The sequence below is a fragment of the Aythya ferina genome (assembly GCF_964211825.1).
Source record: "Aythya ferina genome assembly, chromosome: 7".
NCBI lineage: Eukaryota > Metazoa > Chordata > Aves > Anseriformes > Anatidae > Aythya > Aythya ferina.
The window spans coordinates 5,129,048-5,146,344 of NC_140302.1; the positions used below are offsets into that span (position 1 = coordinate 5,129,048).

A 17,297-nucleotide genomic window follows, 5' to 3' on the forward strand; every position below is an offset into this window, starting at 1 on the left:
AAGCCGTTCTTCCTGCATGCTGCAGAGCCGGTGCCAGGTCTGGACCCGAGTGACAGGCAGATACCTTCCTAGAAGCTAGAGCAGAGAAAGCCAGGGAAAAACCACATAACAAACAAGCCACGCATTTTGCAAACCACAGTGTTTATTGTTACAAATGGAGGTAAACCAAGTTTCTTGCTCAGAGCTATCTCACCGGGGAAGTAAACGAAATGTTCCTTCCTTGTTTTTTATGGTGAGATCTTTGCTCGTTAATTTGGAAAGTGCCTCCTTCCCCTTTACAGGTGGCTTTCGGAGGTGGGGTGGGAGACAGCATCGGTCTGTCCAAGCAACAATAGTGTGCCCTCACCTTCTTCTAGATGTTGAATTCCTTGCGGGTTTGTTTCTAGTCCCCTTTAAGAGGGCATTGTCTGTCCCATTGTCTTCCAGCTCTTGGAGACAAACAGGTCCCGGCTCTTAGCAATGGTCACCAGGAGGCGTCCCACGTAGTAGCCGTTCACCTGCCCTACGCCATCGTTCCTACCCATTGAAAGGAGGAAGGTTAGGGAGCCTGGAAAAAAGAGACAGAGCTTAAATGAAGCAGTTTCAAAGCTTAATATCAAACCGTACTCCATGTAGGTGCTGGCCCCAGCAGCCTCCTCTGCAACCTTTAAAAACCCAACAGCTGTCCAGATATCTCCCATCCACATGCAACAGCTTTCAAGATAATTACAGTAAGTATTTGCAAATCAGTTGCTTATCAGTGAGACCCATCACCTAGCTAGATTTTTTTGGACTAGATTTTTCAGTTTGTGCTTGTTGTATCATTTAAGGGGAGAAGGAAGGAGACAGTCAAGTCCTCTCCTTATTTCTAGGATTTAATTGGACAGTAAGGAACGTAAAGCAAAGGAACCAAGACTGATGAATGGCAGATACCCACCAGTAGATTAATTAGGAAGATGTTAGTGAAGAAAGGATGCGTTCCCTACCTAGGCTGACGCAGGTAATTAACTTCTGCAGGGTCTTTGTCAAGAACTAAGATGAAGCCTACACAGCCAACCCCAATTGTGGGTCCCCCCCCACTCTAACTAGCATCCCATGCAAGTTCTGATACAGACGTGTTAAATCGGCTGTTCCCTGCAGAAAAGCAGCTCAACAGCTAACGCCAGCTGCCGAGAGACGACCTCACCTGGCTGGTAGGTTTTCAGTGGCTTGTGTGTCAGGCTGTTGATGATGTTTGTCACCACCACGTTGGCGTGGAGCCCGGCGTGGTAGGCCATCTTGGGCTCCCGCAGGTCTGCGCAGTCCCCGACGGCGTAGATGTTCTCGTGTCCTTGCAGCTGGAGGTGCTCGTTAACGCGCAAAGCTCCGTTGCTCGCCAGCTGCTCTCCTGCTGGGCCAAAGAGTAAGCTTTCAGGCTGGGGTTGATGCCACCATGTCATTGACACAAAGAGGGGAGTTAGGTTTTCATCCTCTTTTCTACACCAAGAAGGAGATGCTCGTTGCCTTGCTGGAGTTAATTATGCTCTGATACAACGAATTGTCCTTTGATATGTCTGGGCACGTGGAATCATTAAGGTCTGAGAAAGGGACTGGGTAATGGTCACAACACTCCATAGGTGTCGTAGGGCTGTAAGGGACTCAGACTGAGGGTGTGCTACTGAAAAACTGATCCACTCAATGCCCTGTGGCACTGATTGTGCAGCAAAAATGCTGAACGTGCTGAGCCTCTTTGTGCTGGGAGCTCTGCAAGCGCGTTATCTGGGAGGCAATCCTGGCCTTGATGACAGGAGTTGTCACCAGCTTCTAGGTGTGATCTGCCTGACGCTGACCCAGGACGCTGAGGTTCCCTGCAGGTATTAGGAGGAGCTGGAGAAGGTGGAGAGCCTTGTGATCCGTACGTTTCTGGAGGTCACGTTTCACAGTTGAGTGTTCAATGCGGTGTTGGAGCATTTGCTGTGTCATGGAACAACCTAAGTTTGATTTCTAACCTCCCGGTGCTCGAGTAGAAGGCACTGAGGAGCTGTGCTGCTCTCCCACGCGCGGTGTTTCTCACTTACCGAACGCGGAGGCGTATGCTGAAGAGTTGATCTTTATCCCCGTGCACAGGACCACCATGTCAGCAGCCACCTCGGTGCCTTTTTCTGTCCGTACTACCATGTCCTTCTGGAACTGGTTGGTTGTGAGGTTTTCCACGTTGCTTACCCTTTCACCTGTTGGGACAGAGAGCCCTGGGTCACAAACATTTTCGAGGCGAAAGGAGGAGCAGCTTGTAGATCCTCAGAGGCATTCAGCCCGTACCTAACAGGAGGCGCACTCCTTTCCGGAGGAGAATCTCCTTCACCTCCTGACGGACGCTGTGGAGCAGCTCGGCATCAGCTAGTGCAATTTTGGAGTGAATGAGGGTGACCTGTTGGGGACAAAGCAGCAAATGGGGATACAGGAACAGGCCAGGACACCACGCACGTGGCAGCAGCAATAGACAGCTTCCTTCTATCCCATTAAAATGCCCAAAGAGATGCCAAATGCCAAAAATTGCTGGTGGCAGGCTATAAGGGTGCTCCCAGAAGAGGAGGCAGCAGGGAGGAAGGTTGGCATTGCGTCTGAAGCTCCTGATTCGCAGCCATCTCCAATACCTCCAGCAGGCCCATCAAAGAACAGGCTCAAAAACAAGTAAAAGCAACTAATGTGCTGCTACCTCTTTGGCCGGGTGCTCTGTTTTGATCTCTGCAGCCATCTCGACGCCGGCAGCTCCCCCTCCCACTACCAGGATGCGCTCAGCTTTCTCGATCTCGAAGTAAAGAAGAAACCAGTGTTAGGAGAGAAAGGCTTTCAGCCGCTCTGCGAGCAGCCCCTCCCGATGCACGGCGTCAGCCTGACACCAGTAAACCACCTGGTTTGTTAAGAGGAGACAAAAATGAGAACCCCATGCGCCCTGCCTGTCTATACTGTGATACTTTTGAGCTTTTCAGGTCTCCCCTTGTGCAGATCGTGCTTCCCCCGGGGCGTGCAGGACACGAGCTAGCTCGTGCTCCCTGTCCAACCCCTCCGGGCATCGTGGTCTCCTTCTCGGACACGGGTAGCTGTGCCTGGTAAGTTGATTCCTCACCTCCTTAACCATGTCTTCGTAGGCCTGGATGGCGCTTTCCATGTCGATGACTTTGTTGAACTTCCCAGGGAACGGCCCATCGCTGCCTGTTGCAAGAATGAGGTGGGAGTAGTGAAGCTCCTGGGAGGGCAGAGGGTGGGAGGGGGTGTTAGACCTTTTTACAGAGGGAGTCTGAACAACCACAGGCTTACAGGCAGTAACCCGGTGTTTGTGTCAGTCGCTGAAGCTGCCGTCACAGAGGGCTCCAGAGATCAGCTGGAGCTCTGAGATCAGAGTCCGGAGGGACACAGATAACAGGCTGACCTCCCACCTTCACCCCCTTCTGAACAGAGGTGAGATACTGGGGCTGACAAGCTCCTGGAGCTCCTTCCCTGTGTTTATTCCTGTGGTCAGATAAGGATCTGAGCTCCAGGGCTAATTGAGCTCTAAATCCAGCCCTGAGAACAAAAGCTTATCAGAGCACCAGGTGGGATGGAGGATTTGCCACACGCCCCTGTTGCAGCACAGATCTTTGGGGCCAGGTATTTCAGCAGGCCGAGGGGCGATCAGATCAGCGTGCTGCCCTCTGTGAGCCTGCTCCCTCCCCTGCCAGAGGACCCCAAACACACAGAGCTGCCTGCAGCCTTCATCCCAAATCCCTTCTCCAACCAGACAACGCCTGGATTTGGGGGTACTGCCTTCCTGCAGCCAAAACCCGGCCGAAGAAAACCCGAGGAGGAGAGCCTCACAGCACACCCCGCTGCAGCCCAATGTTCAGCGTCAGCGGGTGACCCCAAAAGGCTGCCAGCTTTCTGGGGACGAGTTCTCTCCGCACCCACCTCGCCATCGCTGAGCAGGACCTGCTGCCTCGCCGGGTCGATGCCCACAACCCGGCCCTGTCGGAAGCTGTCGCCGAAGGTGGCCGAGTAGGAGATGAAGGTCTTCCTGGCAAATCCTTGGGCAGGGGGAGATGGTTAGGAAGAGATCTTCCTCCAGGTGGAGGTTTAACAAGCCCCACAAAGGTTTTGGTGTCATTCTGCTGCTTGCTCCTAGCCCTGAAAGCTGAATTTCCCCCCTAAATCCCCAGCTCCTGGAGGGCTGGGGTGAGCTGGGTGCCCCAGACAAGGCTGAAACTGAACTTGGTCCCGTGTGGCCTCGCTGCTGAGCGAGGCAGCGTTTCACACATCATCCCTTTGCCTGTTCCAGACACTGAGAGTTTCACTTCAGTGAACTTTTTTTTAAGTTCTTGAAGAATAATAATAATAAAAAAAAGAGCATCCGGATAACTACGCCTCATTTTTCCCGCGAGCCACGGGGTTAGCCGACCGCAGACGGTGCGTGGGACCTCCCTGAGCCAACTGCTTGTTTTCCAGGTGGAAAATGTCAAACATTTCATCACGGCAGGGCCCGGGGAGGCCCCTCCTTTGCCCTGCTCCTCCCTTTTCCCCTCAGAGCCCTGGGGTGCAGCAGGAGAGCTGGCCACGAGGCAGCAGGCCCATGGCACTGGCTCTGCTCGCCCCTTACCGCTCTCCACGGAGGCCCGGAGGACAGCCACGTTGTGATGGAAAGCATCCCGCATATCCACCAGCACGAACGGGACGGCCCAGGCCTTCAGCTGGCTGGCGGCCGCCGTGCCCCCGAAGCCACCGCCGACGATGACGACGCGCACGGAGTCGTCCAGCGACAGCCGGGAGCCCATGGCTCGACGCTCCTCTTCGGGGGGCGAGGAAGGCTCCAGCGCAGTGCTGCAGGAGCTGGCCCGCCTCTTACCCGCCCCCTGACTCAGCACAGCACCCTGCGGGGCGTGCCGAGCCGTGCTGAGCCATGCTGAGCTCTTGTGAGCCATGCTGAGCTGTTTTGAGCCGTGCCGAGCTGTGCCGAGCCATGCCGAGCTGTGCCAAGCTGTGCCGAGCCGTGCACCCCTGCAGCTCCATCTGCAGCAGTGTTTTTGCAAGCTCCAGCCTCCACCTGCAGCCCTCGAGCTCCTTGGGCTGCGAGCACGTTTTAAATGGTTTTCTCCCCGTCGGGATGAAGAAGTTTGCAGCAAAAAGGGCGCCCAGAGCTCAGAAATCACCGCCCCAAAGTCTTCTGGCTCCTGTGGCACTGCGGATAAATATAGGCGGCCGGCCCTGTGGTAATTATAGCTCCCGGGCACGCTGCTGGCAGCGCTGCCCTGTGCTCCACGGGAGGGTTTGAAGGCCGCCTCTGCTCCTCGTTCCTCCTGCAGCACCCACCAGCCCCGTGTCGAGGGCTGGAGCACTCCCCCCAGCCCTCACCCGCAGGGGATGGAGGAAGGAATTTGTATTTTTTGAGGAAAAACAAGGAGGTGGGCCCCGAGCTGAGCTCGCTCCTCGAGGGCTGGTCTTGCCCGTCGGCTGGAGGTAGCCGGGAGGCAGAAAACCCCAAATCGTGCCCAGGCTTTGGGGTGGGAGCAGCGTTTTCAGGGCGTCCCGGTGGGATGCTGCGAGGGAGGCGGCGTGGCCGCCAGAGGGTGCAGGCAGCTTGGCGTGGGACAGGGACGTGCTGGGTGTCCTGGTCGCAGGGAGGCTGACAAAGGCCCTGCAAGCATGGAGGGTGCCAAAAAATCCTTAAATAGGGCTATTTGCACCGCGGCTGCCACAAAGCAGGCGCTGTTCCTGCCCTATCTCTGCTGGCCACAACGCAAATCCCCTAAACCTGCCTCCAAGACAAAGGGAAAACATCTGCGGGCATGGCCCCGGGTGGGTTTGTTTTTCCTCTGAGTGCCTTCAAGTCGAGCCAAAGCCGGTGGCAGGGGCAGCTCCACACCCCCGTGAGGTTTCTGCTGGCAGGCAGAGGGGGTGCTCAGGAGAATCCGGTTTCACACCAGAAGGTCAGGGCCACCGCTGAAAAACACGGGGAAAATCCTCCAAGCCGGTGAGCCGGAGATGCACCAACAAGAAGGACAAGGCCGGCGGCACAGACAGGGCCCAGAGCAAACAGCCCAGCTAAAAGGGGCCTTTGTGACCAGCTCAGGAAGCCTCACCTCGAGCCCCAGGCAAATGGGGATAAAAAAATCCGTGCTCAAGGCAGCGTGGGCGCGGGGAGCTCGCTGCAGGCAGGTGTGTGCCCGGCGTTGGCAAACGCGGTGTTGGACAGCATTTATCCGGCTGTCTGCGGGCAGGTGGCTGCAGAAAGAGCTGGCTGGCTTCAGAGAGGGTTTGTAGGGGGAATATTGCTTAGGGAAGGGGCTCTGCGGGGTGCTCGTCCCACCTTGGAAGTGCCCCGGGGCTGCCTCCTGCCCTGCTCTGCACGTTCCTTGTCCCCTCGTCCTGCCCCAAAAGCAGGTGCAGGGCTGAGAGATGCTTCCCTGCAAAGGTGCCGGTGTTTCCCTAGGTGTGATGGAGGGATTGCTTTGGACTTTAGGACGGCTCTTAGCGAGCTCTGGTCATTCCCATGTGCCACAGGGTCTCTGCCACCACCACGGGTAACCCAGGGCAAAGAATTGCCTGGAAAAATCAATTCAGGCCAGTTCCCGGCTGCTCTTAAACGTCATCACTGCCTGTTTTTTACCTTATAAATAAAATCTGCTTTCAACGAGAGTCAACAAGGCTCTGCTTTATTTATTCCCTCTCCAACCACGCTCGTTTTTTCATTTCCAGTTCCTCGGTGGCATTGCCCAGCTGCCGACCACAGCCCTCGGCACCAAGGCCACCTTGTGTCGGTCGGGCTGGGCAAAACATCCACGTGCACTGACGGGCAGATCCCACGTGGAAAAAAGAAAAAAAAAAGGGGATTTGGGGAAAAAAAAAGCAAAGCTCGCAGCTCTCTGCATTTCAGCTGGGCTGCACGAGCAGCGAAAGAGCGGCCATGGGGAGCTGGGGTCACAAAACTTCCCCCTGCTCCTGGTGGTGAAGCTCCTCCCTGGGAGGAAACCGTGCCCCAAAAAGCCCAGCAAATGCCTTTGGTTTTCGGGCAGGGCACATCTTCACCGCCCCTGTGGAGCCAAAACTGTGGTGGGTGTTAATTGGAGCAAAACGCCGGCTTGTGGGAATCCATCGCTGGTGGTGCTGTGGGCCGGGCAGGTGCAAGGAGCTCGGCCGGCCTTACCCAGGAGGTTTTTTATGGGATTTTTATGGGATCGCTCTGGTCCTGCTGCACGGAGCACGGGGCTCAGCACTCGGGTGACATCCTTCTCCTACGGGACAAGCCCGGTGCTGGGTTTGGTGGCGTTACTGCCCGCGGGGTGCCGGAGCAGCAGGATGTGTGGTCGGGTTCTGGGTTGCAAGAAAGAACAGCTTTCACCCCCGAATCGCGGGGTGTTTTCTTCCCCCAAATCCCCAGGACTTCACGGCGGTGAAAGCCCAAGGTGGAATAAAACCGTGTCCTTAAAAACAGCGCCCGCGCAGACAGGCGGCCTTTGTCTGGAGGTGTAATTACAGGATAAATATGGGATGCGGACCAAGAAATGCGGTCTGGTCAGGCATGCAGCCTCTTAAAAAAAAAAAAAAAAAAAAAAAAAAAGAAAAAAAACACAACAGAAAACAAGGCTGTCATTTAATTCTGACCTGTCCACGTCTGCTGCAGCCCCCGGCCCCGAACCCGGGCCGCAGGGAGCGCGCCGAGCCCTCCACGGGCAAGGCTGGGCCCGGGCAGGAGGCAGCGGGGTGGACAGGGCTTGGCCGTAGGTTTGCTCCTGGTCCCGCTGCAAAAATCCCCCTCTGATAGTACTGGGGGATTAGCAAACCCAATCCCATTAACTCGAGCTGGAGCAGGAGAGGAGAAGGGGACGGGGGGTTAGGAGGGCCGGCAGGGCAGCAGGGGCTTCTTGTGTTCGGGATAAACCTTGTGCCAAGCTGGAAAATGGCTTTTTTTTATTAACTTCCAGGCTTCGGCTGGTGGCTCTGTCCTCCCCTCGCTGGGCTGCCTGCAGAAAGTCTCCTTCTGGTGACAGCAATCACCAATTTTCCCCAATTTTCCCCAAAGGACAGCTGCGGCTGGCTCTATGGGGGCCTGCGCCAGCAGCGGGACGCAGCACGGCTGCAGGCACTGAGCTGCTTAGGGCAGGTTGTAAAGGGGAGGGAGCAGCTCTGGGGGATGGAATAACGAGGGTTGTTTGGTTTGGGGTGAGCCTGAGCCTCTCTGGGAGCTGTTTTGTCCCAGAAAGCTTGGATCCTTCCCAGGGAGGGCTTTTGGTGTTGGTGCGGATGCAGTCTTCTGGCACGGCCTGTGTGAGTGCAGCAGGACTTTCAGGTAGGTCTTCAGGCTGAAAACGCACCCTTTTTCCCCCAAATCCGTGTCCTTAATGGCATGGAGAAGGACTAGAGCTGAGTTTTGTTCCCTTTTTCCCCCTGTTTTTGCACAAATCCCGCTTTTGCCCCCTCTCCGGAGCCCGGCAGCATCCAGCACCCCGGCTCCCTCCCATCTTGAGGCCAGATGCAAGCGGAGCGAAAGGGGGGGAAAGGAAAAAACCCGGCTGCTGCGGGAGGACGGCTGCCGACGGCTCTGGCGTGGCTGCTCCCCGCGCTCCTCAATGCCACCTCTGTTCTCCGCTTTGGGTCAAAAAACGCAGCTTTTGTGAGCTCGCTGAGCAGAGCCGAGCCGGCGGCGGCTGAGTTCTGCTTATTTATTTTTGCTTTTGTCAAAGGGGGCCGGTGGCCCCAGCGAGCCGCGGGTGGCCCTGCTGGGCTCAGGGACAGCAGTGGGGGCCCCTCGCTTTGCCCCCCGAGGCTCCTCGGCAGCTGCCAAGGCTCCTGGAGGAGCCAGGGGCTCTCCCAATCCTGCCTGTGGCTTACGGGGCACGTTTTTGGGGTGGGGGGGATGAACACCAACAAGACAGGAGATGCTTTGGAATCTGCTCCTTTGTATTATTGGGATTTTTTTTTACTTAAGTCAGGTGAAAAGGCTTCCAGCAGGTGCCAAGGTTCAGCTGCTCCAGGGTGTCCTCGCCCCGGTGTGAGGTTGTGGCCGGTGCTGGCTGCTGGCAGCATCCCTGCCCCGCTGTGCCCAGGGTTTTTTGGGGAGCTGCATCCCCAATTCCCCTCTGCTGGGGCTCTCCCGTGGGCCACGATCCCCCTGCCTTTGCTGGAGGTGTCCCTGTTTCTCTGCAGCACATTGTGCTGCTCTGATTTTTTTGGGCTTAGCTCTGACCCCCGGTGTACCTCCCCCTCTTTTTCACGTAATAAATAAATAGATTTGCCCTGCAACCCTGGTACACGGAGAAAAAGGAAGAAAACAAACTTAAAAACCAACCAAACAACCCCACCCCCCTTGAACCAACACTGTGGAGCGCAAACCCGAGCAGCCACCTCGTCGTGCTGCCGGCTGGGGCTCTGCGGGCGGCTCCCAGTCCGTGCTGGTGTGAAGGCACTAAACCAGTAAGGCCTTTGGGCTTCGGGTCCCTGCTGGTGCTCAGCGCAGCGCTGCTTTGGGCCCCACATCACGCGGGGCAGCCGTGCTGCTTTCCGTGCTCAGTCCCTCCCCGCGACGGCAGCGTTTGGAGGGCACGGCGTGGTTTCGGCAAGCCCCCGGGCTGCACAGCCCTCCCGGAAAGTCGAAGGTCCCCCAGCTGCGGTTACGTGACCCAGGAGGGGGGTCCCTCCTCCAGCAGGCTGAGCGAGCGGTTCGTCAGCTCCTCGGGGCTGCCGGCCAGCTTGTAGCCGAAGAGGCGCATGGCCGGGGCGCAGGCGTCCTGCACCACCTGCGCCAGCTTGAAGGGGATGCTGAAGCGCCACTTCTCGAACTGCTCCGAGGAGTTCTTCTGCGTGGAGTAGATGCCGCTGCCGTCGCGGGGTGCCTGCGTGTTGGCGCGGATCCACTCCTCCACCTGGGGCGTGGGGCGGATGCCGGCGAAGCGGTACATCTCCTCCGCCTTGCGCAGCGGCGCCCGCGCCACGTCCTCGTAGCGCACCAGCATGTAGCGGCCCCGCAGCCAGCCCGGCCGCCGCAGCCCCAGCTCGGCCGACAGGCGGATGCTCTCGCAGTTGCCCCGCAGCCTCTGCACCTCGTCCTCCTGCAGCGGGGCCGCCCCTTCGGCCGCCCACTTCTTCCAGCTCTCGTACTTGCCCGAGAAGGCCACCATGCGGGAGGCCAGCACGGCGCGGGGGTCGCGCACCAGCTGGATGACGCGCAGGTCCAGCCGCGGGTCCTCCGCCAGCGGCTGCAGGAACTCCAGCTGCCGGATGCGCACCGTCTTCAGGGCCACGTGCTGCTTGAGCCGGCACGCCTCGGCCGCCAGCGTGACGTTGAGGGGCCCGCAGCGGCGGTTCTTGCAGTGGTACTTCTCGAAGACCTTCTTGAGGGCCGGCGTGCAGACGGGCTCCTCGCACAGCGAGCGGCTGGAGCCCCGGCGGAACATGAAGGGCGTCAGGTGCTCCTCGGGCGCCGGCGAGATGAAGCTCTCCAGGGTGTAGAGGTCGCAGAGGAAGAGCTGCTGCAGGACGTGGCGGTACACCAGGGCCGACCCCACTGCGTTGGCGCCGCCCGGCTCGAAGGTGACCGTCCTCTCGATGTGCCACAGCGGCTCGAAGAGGTAGAAGATGTTGCCCTGCTGGTTGAAGAACTCCCCGACGAAGGAGGAGCCGGTGCGGGTGGTGGCCATCAGCAGGACGTGCCGCCGGGGCTCCGGGGGTGCCGTCCCCGCTGTCGCCAGCCCCCCGGCCAGCTGCAGGGTGACGTTGTGCAGCCGCGTCCTCAGCTGCGAGAAGGCGGCGTCCAGCTGGCGCAGCGAGGCCAGGGACCCGTTTTCGGCCGGCGTCGGGCTGGCCTCTGTGTCGTTGGCCTCCGGCAGCGCCTGCGGGGACTGCTTCAGCTTGTCCGACACCCTGCGGGAGAGCGAGCACAGCCCGGGGCTGAGGACACCCCTCCGTCCACCCCTCCGTCCCCATAGGGGTTTTGGGGACCCCCTTGCGCTTCTCCCCGCAGCACCTGGGGTCGCCAAGCAGGCAGGGCTAAAAGCAGGCTGAAAGCCCCCGTGCTCCCTACCTGGAGATGAAGTTGTTCTCCTTCTCGATGATGACCAGGCCCACCACGAACACCAGCAGCACGGCGTACTTGCTCCTCATCTTCAGGCAGTGCAGCACCTCGCGGAGGTCCTGGGGCAGGGCGGATCTCCTCTCCATGGGGAGGGAGAGCCGGGAAGCCGGGGCTTCTGCGTCCTCCCAACGTCCCTCCCGGCCTCAGGGGAGCCCCCGGCCGGGCTGCCGCTGCCCTGCGCTATCTGCTGGGCATCCTCTGCTCCTCGGCATCCCCCTCCGGGTGGCCCTGGCCTGCGGGGACAAGGAGGGGACACATCAGGGCCTTCCCCTGCGCTTGCTTCTCCAGCAACGTCCACGTCTGGAGAGCCCGTGCCGAGGGCCTGGAGGCGATTTCCCGTCGCTGTGCGCCACAAAAACCCTTTTATCGCTTCCACCCCGCACCCAGCAGCTGCTGACAGCGCCGCTCTCCCCGCTCCCGAAATAAATCTGCCGGAGGAGAGACCCCTTCCTGCACCTCCTCCCGGCAGCGCCGAAACCCAATCCCTGCCAGCTGCCGGCCAAAAATCCCCCCCCCCGGGCAGGGGGAATCGCTCAGCCGGGCGCTCGGGGCAAGGGACTTTATGGGGGGCCGGGCAGCTTCCTGCCACGGGGTGCTTGGGGCGCAGCTTCCGCCTTCCCGTGGGTCTCAAAGCGAAAGCTGGGGAGTTTCCAGGAACTGGACGAAGGCGGAGGGCCCCTCGTGGCCCCGCTCTCCATCACACACCGTGTGTGGAAACCCTGCATTTCATGCCCCTGCTGCCCTGCCAAAGTGCCCGCCTCCGGAGCACCACGCGCCCGCCGCTGCCCAAAGCCTTCCCCTCACCCCACAAAGCTCCCAGTGCCCGTGCAGTGGCAGGGCTCGGGGTATTTCAGCAGCCCCCAGGGGAAATTAAAGCGTACAGACCCTGGCAGAGGGTGCCGGCCGCTCCCGGGGAGGCTGCCAGGGGAATGAGTTTCGGATCTGGAGTCGCGAGCGCTGGGAAGGCGGCTCCCAGGGTCAGCGCCGGCGCCCTGCGCGCTGCCAAGCGCCCTGGGCGCAGCCAGCCCAGGATTTCCCCCTCTCTAATGCCCACAGCGGACAAACCACAAATGATCCACAGACCAGGAATCATTCACGGGGACTGTACAGAGAGCAATTTCCAGCAAAACACAAGATTTGGAGGCCCGGGGTGGGCGTAATTCATTAAATAGAGGAGCGGCTGCCGGCGGACGAGCCACCGGGTCCCTGAACCCTGGCAGGGCTCAGCCTTGGGGCCAGGGAGGCACAGGGGGCAGGCAGACAGCACCCCGAGCCCTGCACGTCCTGGTTTGAGAGCAGCAAGGAGGGGGCCGCGGTGACCCAGCGAGGTGGCCGGGGGCTGCTCGGCGTCCTCGAGCTCTTCCTCGCTGGGGAGCGCGCGGCGCAGCCCGGCCGGGGCAGGAGGAGAGCCACAAGCGGCTCTTTGTGCGGGGGAACAGAGGGGCTCTGTGCACGGGAGAGCGGGCTGAGGGACCCGGCTCTTCCCTAAACCCAAAGAGCTTTTCGTTTCAGCCTGTTTTTTCCGAGCAGCGGGCGAGGGGCGATGCACGGGGCCAGCCCTTCCCCATCCCTCCTCCGGCCTGGAGTCGGCATCCAGGGCAGGGAAGGCGCCTGCGGGCTCGCGGGGGAAAGCAGCCGGAGGTGTGACGGGGTGAAGTCACATTTTCCTCCGCTGACTCAACGGGCTGAGGATGAGTTCCCAGAGCCGGTAGGTGAAGCGCCGGCTGGCAGCCGGTGCCCGGGAGCCCCTCTGGAGCACTTTGCTCCATCAGGTTGGGAAAAGGACCCAGTGAAACCCTCGGCTGGAACAACAAAGAGAGCAGGCGTGCGGGCTGATCTCTTTGTCTGCAACCCATGCAGGAAAAAAAAAGATAAATCACAACAAACCAGCTCCCTCCGTGTTTATCAACTGCTTCCCCTCCCAAGGCTGGGAGGGAAACCTGATGGTTTCCCTGTTTGCCCTCGCCTCGCAGGGGTCGTGCTCCTGCCCCTGCCTGTCCTCCGGGGCCAGCAGCTCGCCCCCCGGCCGGCTCCTGTCCCCCTGCAGCGGGCTGGAGGCGCTGGAGCGTGGCACCGCTTGGCTTTGGCTGCTCCCTCCGGGGTTTTTCGCTCAGAGGTGCTTGTTTTTTGCTCAAAAACAACACGTGTAATTCAAGTTAAAAAAAGAAAAAAGGAGAGGGAGGGAGAAAAAAAAACACCAACTCCTACGCTGTTTATAAAGTTGCCCAGAATAGCCCCGAGCCTTGGCCAAACCGGGGCCGGCGAGGTGCCCGTCGGAGGAGCATGTTGGTGTCCCCAGCCCAAATTTGTGGCCACCATGGTGTGAGTTTTCCTCCCTCTGGCCTCGGCTGGTGCCTGAGGAGAGCTGTCTGCGCCCAGCACCCGGCCGAACCCAGCACCCCGCAGCTGCGGCACACTCAGGGTTCACCTGGCCCGGCAGCAAGCGGCGCCCGGCCACCCAAAAAAACCCCAAACTCCTACCCCAAATTACCCAAACTCGAACCAAACCCACTGGCAGCCACAGCTGGTTTTTTTCGGCACCACCTGCAGCTGGCGAGGGGCTGGCGAGCAGCGGGGGGATGCTGCGGGCTCAGGCCGAGCTCGGGGCTGCCCAACGGTGCCGAGACGGGGTCCGGCCACCAGACCCCCCCCACCGCCGGCCACAGAGCCCCTTGGGGTCCTGTGGCCACCCGGCCAGTGCCCGCAGCCCCCCAGCAGCCCCCCGCCACCAACTTGCCGGCGCTGCCCATGGGGCCGGATGATGCAACTCCGGGATCGCTGCGGGAAAAGTTCCCCCCGCGCCGCCCCGCTGCTTCCCGGCTCACCCCGGCTTCGCCTTCTGCCGGACGCATCCATCTCTCCCTCTATAAATATAGAGAGAATGTGGTTTTGTTGTTTTGTTGTTTTTTTTTTTTTTTTTTATTTTTCTGCCACGGCCCCGAGCTGCTTGGCCGGGGGTCCCGGGGACCCCCCAGGCCCAGCGGGGGCTCCCTGCCCGCAGACAAAGGCGCGGCCGGAGGCAGCACAAAGGCGGCGGTGGCGGAGCCCTGGAGCCGCCTCCGAGGGGCTTTGGGGGGCGGCCACGGAGCCCCCCAAACCCCCCCAGTGCCAGGATCGTGCCTTCCCCCCTCTTTTCCCTTTCCCCTTCCCCCAACTTCCCGCAACTCCCCGTCCGAGCCCCCCGCTGGATCCGGCTCCTGGTGCCCCTGCTGGGTGCCGGGACCCCCGGGGACCCCCCCTTGGCCAAGTGTCCCCCAGTGCCACCCTCACCTACCCCTGAGGGCCCGGTCCTGCCGTGCGGGAGCGGGGAGGGCGGCGGGTCCCCTGCTTTTCTTCACGGCGCTGTCATCCTCCCTCCCTCCCTTTTCCCTCCCTCCTTCTTTCCTCCCTCCCTCCCTCCCTTCTTTCCTTCCTCCCGGGGTGCCGGAGGGGGGAGCGGGGCCGGGGCGGGGCTGGGGCCCCAGGCCATCGTCCCACGGTGCCAGGGACGGATCCTGCACCCTGCTGAGGAACGGGGAGCTCGGGGGAAAAGTTTCTCTCCGTGCCACCCCCGCGCCCACCCCTCGATGCTCCCTCTCCGTGGCTCTCGCCGGCTGCTCCTCGCTCCCCCATCTCCGTGCCCATCTCCTCCCTTTTGGCGTTGCCCCCCCCAAATGCGCCCCGAGACCCCACTTTGGTCACCCTAAGACCTCGTATTGGCCACCCCATGCACGTTGGCCACCCCAAGACCTCCGCATTAGTCCCCATGTAGGGTCTGTGGGTGGCTCTGTGGCACCCGATGGCCCCCGTGTGCCAGGCAGGCGATGATGCGATGCGCACGGGTGCCCTGGTGAGCGTGGCCCTTTTGGGGGAGTGCTGGCCACCGTGGCCCATCGGGGGGGACCAGCATCTCCCCCTCGCTGTGCAGGGCTGTCCCTGTCCCCACAGGGAGGGCTGTGATGTCCAGGTGGATGGGGACAGCAGCTCTGGCTTATGCGTGGAAATTTGTGCACCCCCACTGCGAGCTCCACAGGGAAAGACCCCAAAAATGGGTCCCCACAAGATGTTTCGTCCTCTCGTGCATTCCCAGCATAGTTTCTCCGTGGTGTTATGCAGAAACACGAGTTGTATGGGTGCTTGCATGTGACGGCCCGTGCAGCTCGTTAGTGTCTGGCTCCTAACGAAGGCAAGGCGTGTGGGGCAGCACCTTGCTGGCAGCAGGAGGGGTGCTCCTCTCCCCAGGAGCATCCCGGCCCTGGATGGCATCAAACTCTCCTCCCGGCTGTTTTTTTGCCCCCGGCACAAGCTGAGGAGGCAGCGGTGGCCACGTCCTGCTCTGCCTGGGCTGCCCTTTGCTCCGTAAAACGGGGACAGAGCTTTTCTGGCAGCTCTCCTTGTGCGCACCAGGGGCTGCCCGATTCCGCCCTCCGGCCCCGCCGCCCGGCTGCTTCCCCCCGGGGTTTCGCTTCCCAGGGGGGCCAGGATGTGGCCGGGAGGCTGGAGAGGAGGCTCCTGGCTTTGTCCCAGGGCTGCACCCGGCTCCTGGCGGCTTTGTTTCGCCAGGGGGGGCGCGAGGACCCGGGCTCCCCCCCAAAAATCCCTCCCGGAGCCGGCGGCGGGGCCGGGCGCGCTCCCGCTGCCGCTGCGCCCCCGCGCGGCCCCGCGCCGCGATTTCTGTTCCCGTTTCGCTTCTGCTTCGCCCCGAAACCGCCCGGGGTGAAACGGGGAAGTCGCCGAGCTCGGGTTTTTTGCCTTTATTATTTTTAGCTGTGGCTCATCGCCAGCGCTTTCCTGACCCAAAACGGCGACGGGGTGGCACGGCTGGGAACGGGGACACCCGGGGAGCCCGGGCTGCTGCTCCCCGTCCCCTGCCCCTTGTCCCCTTCGTGGTGGCCTTCCCGCAGCGGGTGCTCGCCCCCAGCAGGGCCACCGAGCCGCGGGGGCGATGGGCCACCAGATAATCAAGTTTTTTATCTCTTTGGCATGAGGAAGCGGGCAGGTGCCAGCTCCGAATCGGAACCGAAAAAGCAGGCGGCGGCAATTCCTCGGGCCGTTTGCAAGCTGGGCCAGCCACATCCAGCCTTGTCCTTGCGCTCCCATTTCCTTCAAAACGAGGGGGTGGGAAGCCCTGAGCTGGCTAATTTGTCCTGCCGAGTCCCTGGCACAGAGGGAAAGGTGTGTGGGGGGCGGTCGGTGGCTCTGGAGCTGCGCTGCGGTGCCAAAAGTGCAGGGAGCATCTCAGTAAGGCCAGGAGCATCCTCCGCTGGGACTCCCTGCACAGGCAAATGGGGACGAGGCCCAACCTGGGAAAGCCTGGTTAGGATCAGCCAAACCAATCTCAGTTCCTTCCCTTCGCCTGATGCTGGGAGATGGACCCCAACCGGGTTTTTCTTGCTGACCGCTCTGTGCGCAAAGGGAAACCCGCAAAAAAGGGGCACCAGCTGTATCTGCTCCGCGCCTCAGCAGGGGTAGAAACATGTGCAAAAACATGACTTGGCCAATTTGTGCCCTCCAAAAGAAGGAAGTAAGAACCACAGAGCATCTAGCAACACCTTTCACTTACATGTGCTCAGCAGGACCCACAGAAAGCTAATGGGACAGACGGCCAGCCACCCTATCCCAAAAAACCCGGCGGGCTTGGGATTGCCCAGCCGCCTGCAGAGGGATCTGAGCTCACGCTGGCGCGTGACTGCTGCTGGTTTGCTTGGCTGCCAGGGTTTTTTGTGGGGGTTGATGCTCCCGGAGCTCAGCCCCTGTTTGCAGAAGGGCAGAGGGTGCCTCTGGACAATCCCCGTGGTCATACAGAGATAAGGCCTCCGCCTGGAAACCTTGGCTGCCTCGAGATAACCAAATCCTCGCTGTTCAACCCAAAAACGGGCCGGTCGGGGCAGGTGATGGGGCAATCTGGAGGCTTTCTGGGTCAGAAATCACCCAAATTCCTCCTGTCTCCTGACTGCCCCGGGCAGCAGCCGGAGAACCAAACAGGAGCAAAAGCCGTTTGCTTTCTAAGCTCCCTTGTGAAATAGGAGCAGCTCAAACCCGATAATCCTCTTTAAAAAAAAATAAAAAATAAAATGGAAAAACAGTTTCCACATCGCCCCGGGCTAATTAGCAGGTCTGTTAGCGTGCCTCTGAACCTCGTCCAACTCCAGGAGCACGGCGAGAGCAGTCGCAGCCTGGCACGAAAACGTGTAAGGCCCTAACACCAGCCCCGGCAGCTTTTTGTGCCCTGCCATCTCGCCCCGTTTCTCAGCAAAGCCCA

The 17,297-nt window shown here is 60.4% G+C and overlaps 2 protein-coding genes across 8 annotated transcripts; both read right to left on the minus strand.

Moving 5' to 3' along the window:
* Positions 1–122: 122 nt before the first annotated feature.
* AIFM2 (AIF family member 2) lies at positions 123–5,091 on the minus strand. Of its 2 annotated transcripts, none has more exons than XM_084525078.1 (8): positions 4,589–5,091; positions 3,904–4,019; positions 3,086–3,205; positions 2,675–2,767; positions 2,278–2,386; positions 2,037–2,189; positions 1,166–1,369; positions 123–547 (listed from the first exon to the last, which is right to left on the minus strand). In XM_084525078.1, exons 1-8 carry the CDS (start codon positions 4,908–4,910, stop codon positions 393–395), a joined length of 1,272 nt encoding a protein of 423 aa, XP_084381204.1. In that variant the 5' UTR covers positions 4,911–5,091; the 3' UTR covers positions 123–392. The 2 variants fall into 2 exon arrangements, with proteins under 2 accessions (XP_084381204.1, XP_084381205.1); XM_084525079.1 differs by having other exon boundaries at positions 1,166–1,366; positions 4,589–5,083.
* A 3,774-nt stretch (positions 5,092–8,865) lies between these two features.
* On the minus strand, positions 8,866–14,430 carry CHST3 (carbohydrate sulfotransferase 3). 6 transcript variants are annotated; one of them, XM_084525074.1, is made up of 4 exons: positions 14,331–14,364; positions 13,882–13,920; positions 11,006–11,289; positions 8,866–10,845 (listed from the first exon to the last, which is right to left on the minus strand). In XM_084525074.1, the coding sequence occupies exons 3-4, from the start codon at positions 11,140–11,142 to the stop codon at positions 9,597–9,599; spliced, it is 1,386 nt and encodes a 461-aa protein (XP_084381200.1). In that variant the 5' UTR covers positions 11,143–11,289; positions 13,882–13,920; positions 14,331–14,364; the 3' UTR covers positions 8,866–9,596. The 6 variants fall into 6 exon arrangements, with proteins under 6 accessions (XP_084381200.1, XP_084381199.1, XP_084381203.1 ...); XM_084525073.1 differs by lacking the exon at positions 13,882–13,920 and having other exon boundaries at positions 14,331–14,430; XM_084525077.1 differs by lacking the exon at positions 13,882–13,920 and having other exon boundaries at positions 14,327–14,343.
* Between the last annotated feature and the right edge of the window lie 2,867 nt (positions 14,431–17,297).

Excerpts from the sequence above, each read along its gene's own strand:
- AIFM2 (XM_084525078.1), bottom strand. The coding sequence starts at position 4,910 with ATGGCTCACAAGAGCTCAGCATGGCTCAGCACGGCTCGGCACGCCCCG. Across the intron at positions 2,768-3,085 it reads ACGAAGACATGGTTAAGGAG|ATCGAGAAAGCTGAGCGCAT; the intron begins GTGAGGAATCAA and ends CTTTACTTCGAG. Across the intron at positions 548-1,165 it reads ACTGAAAACCTACCAGCCAG|GCTCCCTAACCTTCCTCCTT; the intron begins GTGAGGTCGTCT and ends TCTTTTTTCCAG.
- CHST3 (XM_084525073.1), bottom strand. The coding sequence starts at position 11,142 with ATGGAGAGGAGATCCGCCCTGCCCCAGGACCTCCGCGAGGTGCTGCAC. Across the intron at positions 10,846-11,005 it reads GAGAACAACTTCATCTCCAG|GGTGTCGGACAAGCTGAAGC; the intron begins GTAGGGAGCACG and ends GCTCTCCCGCAG.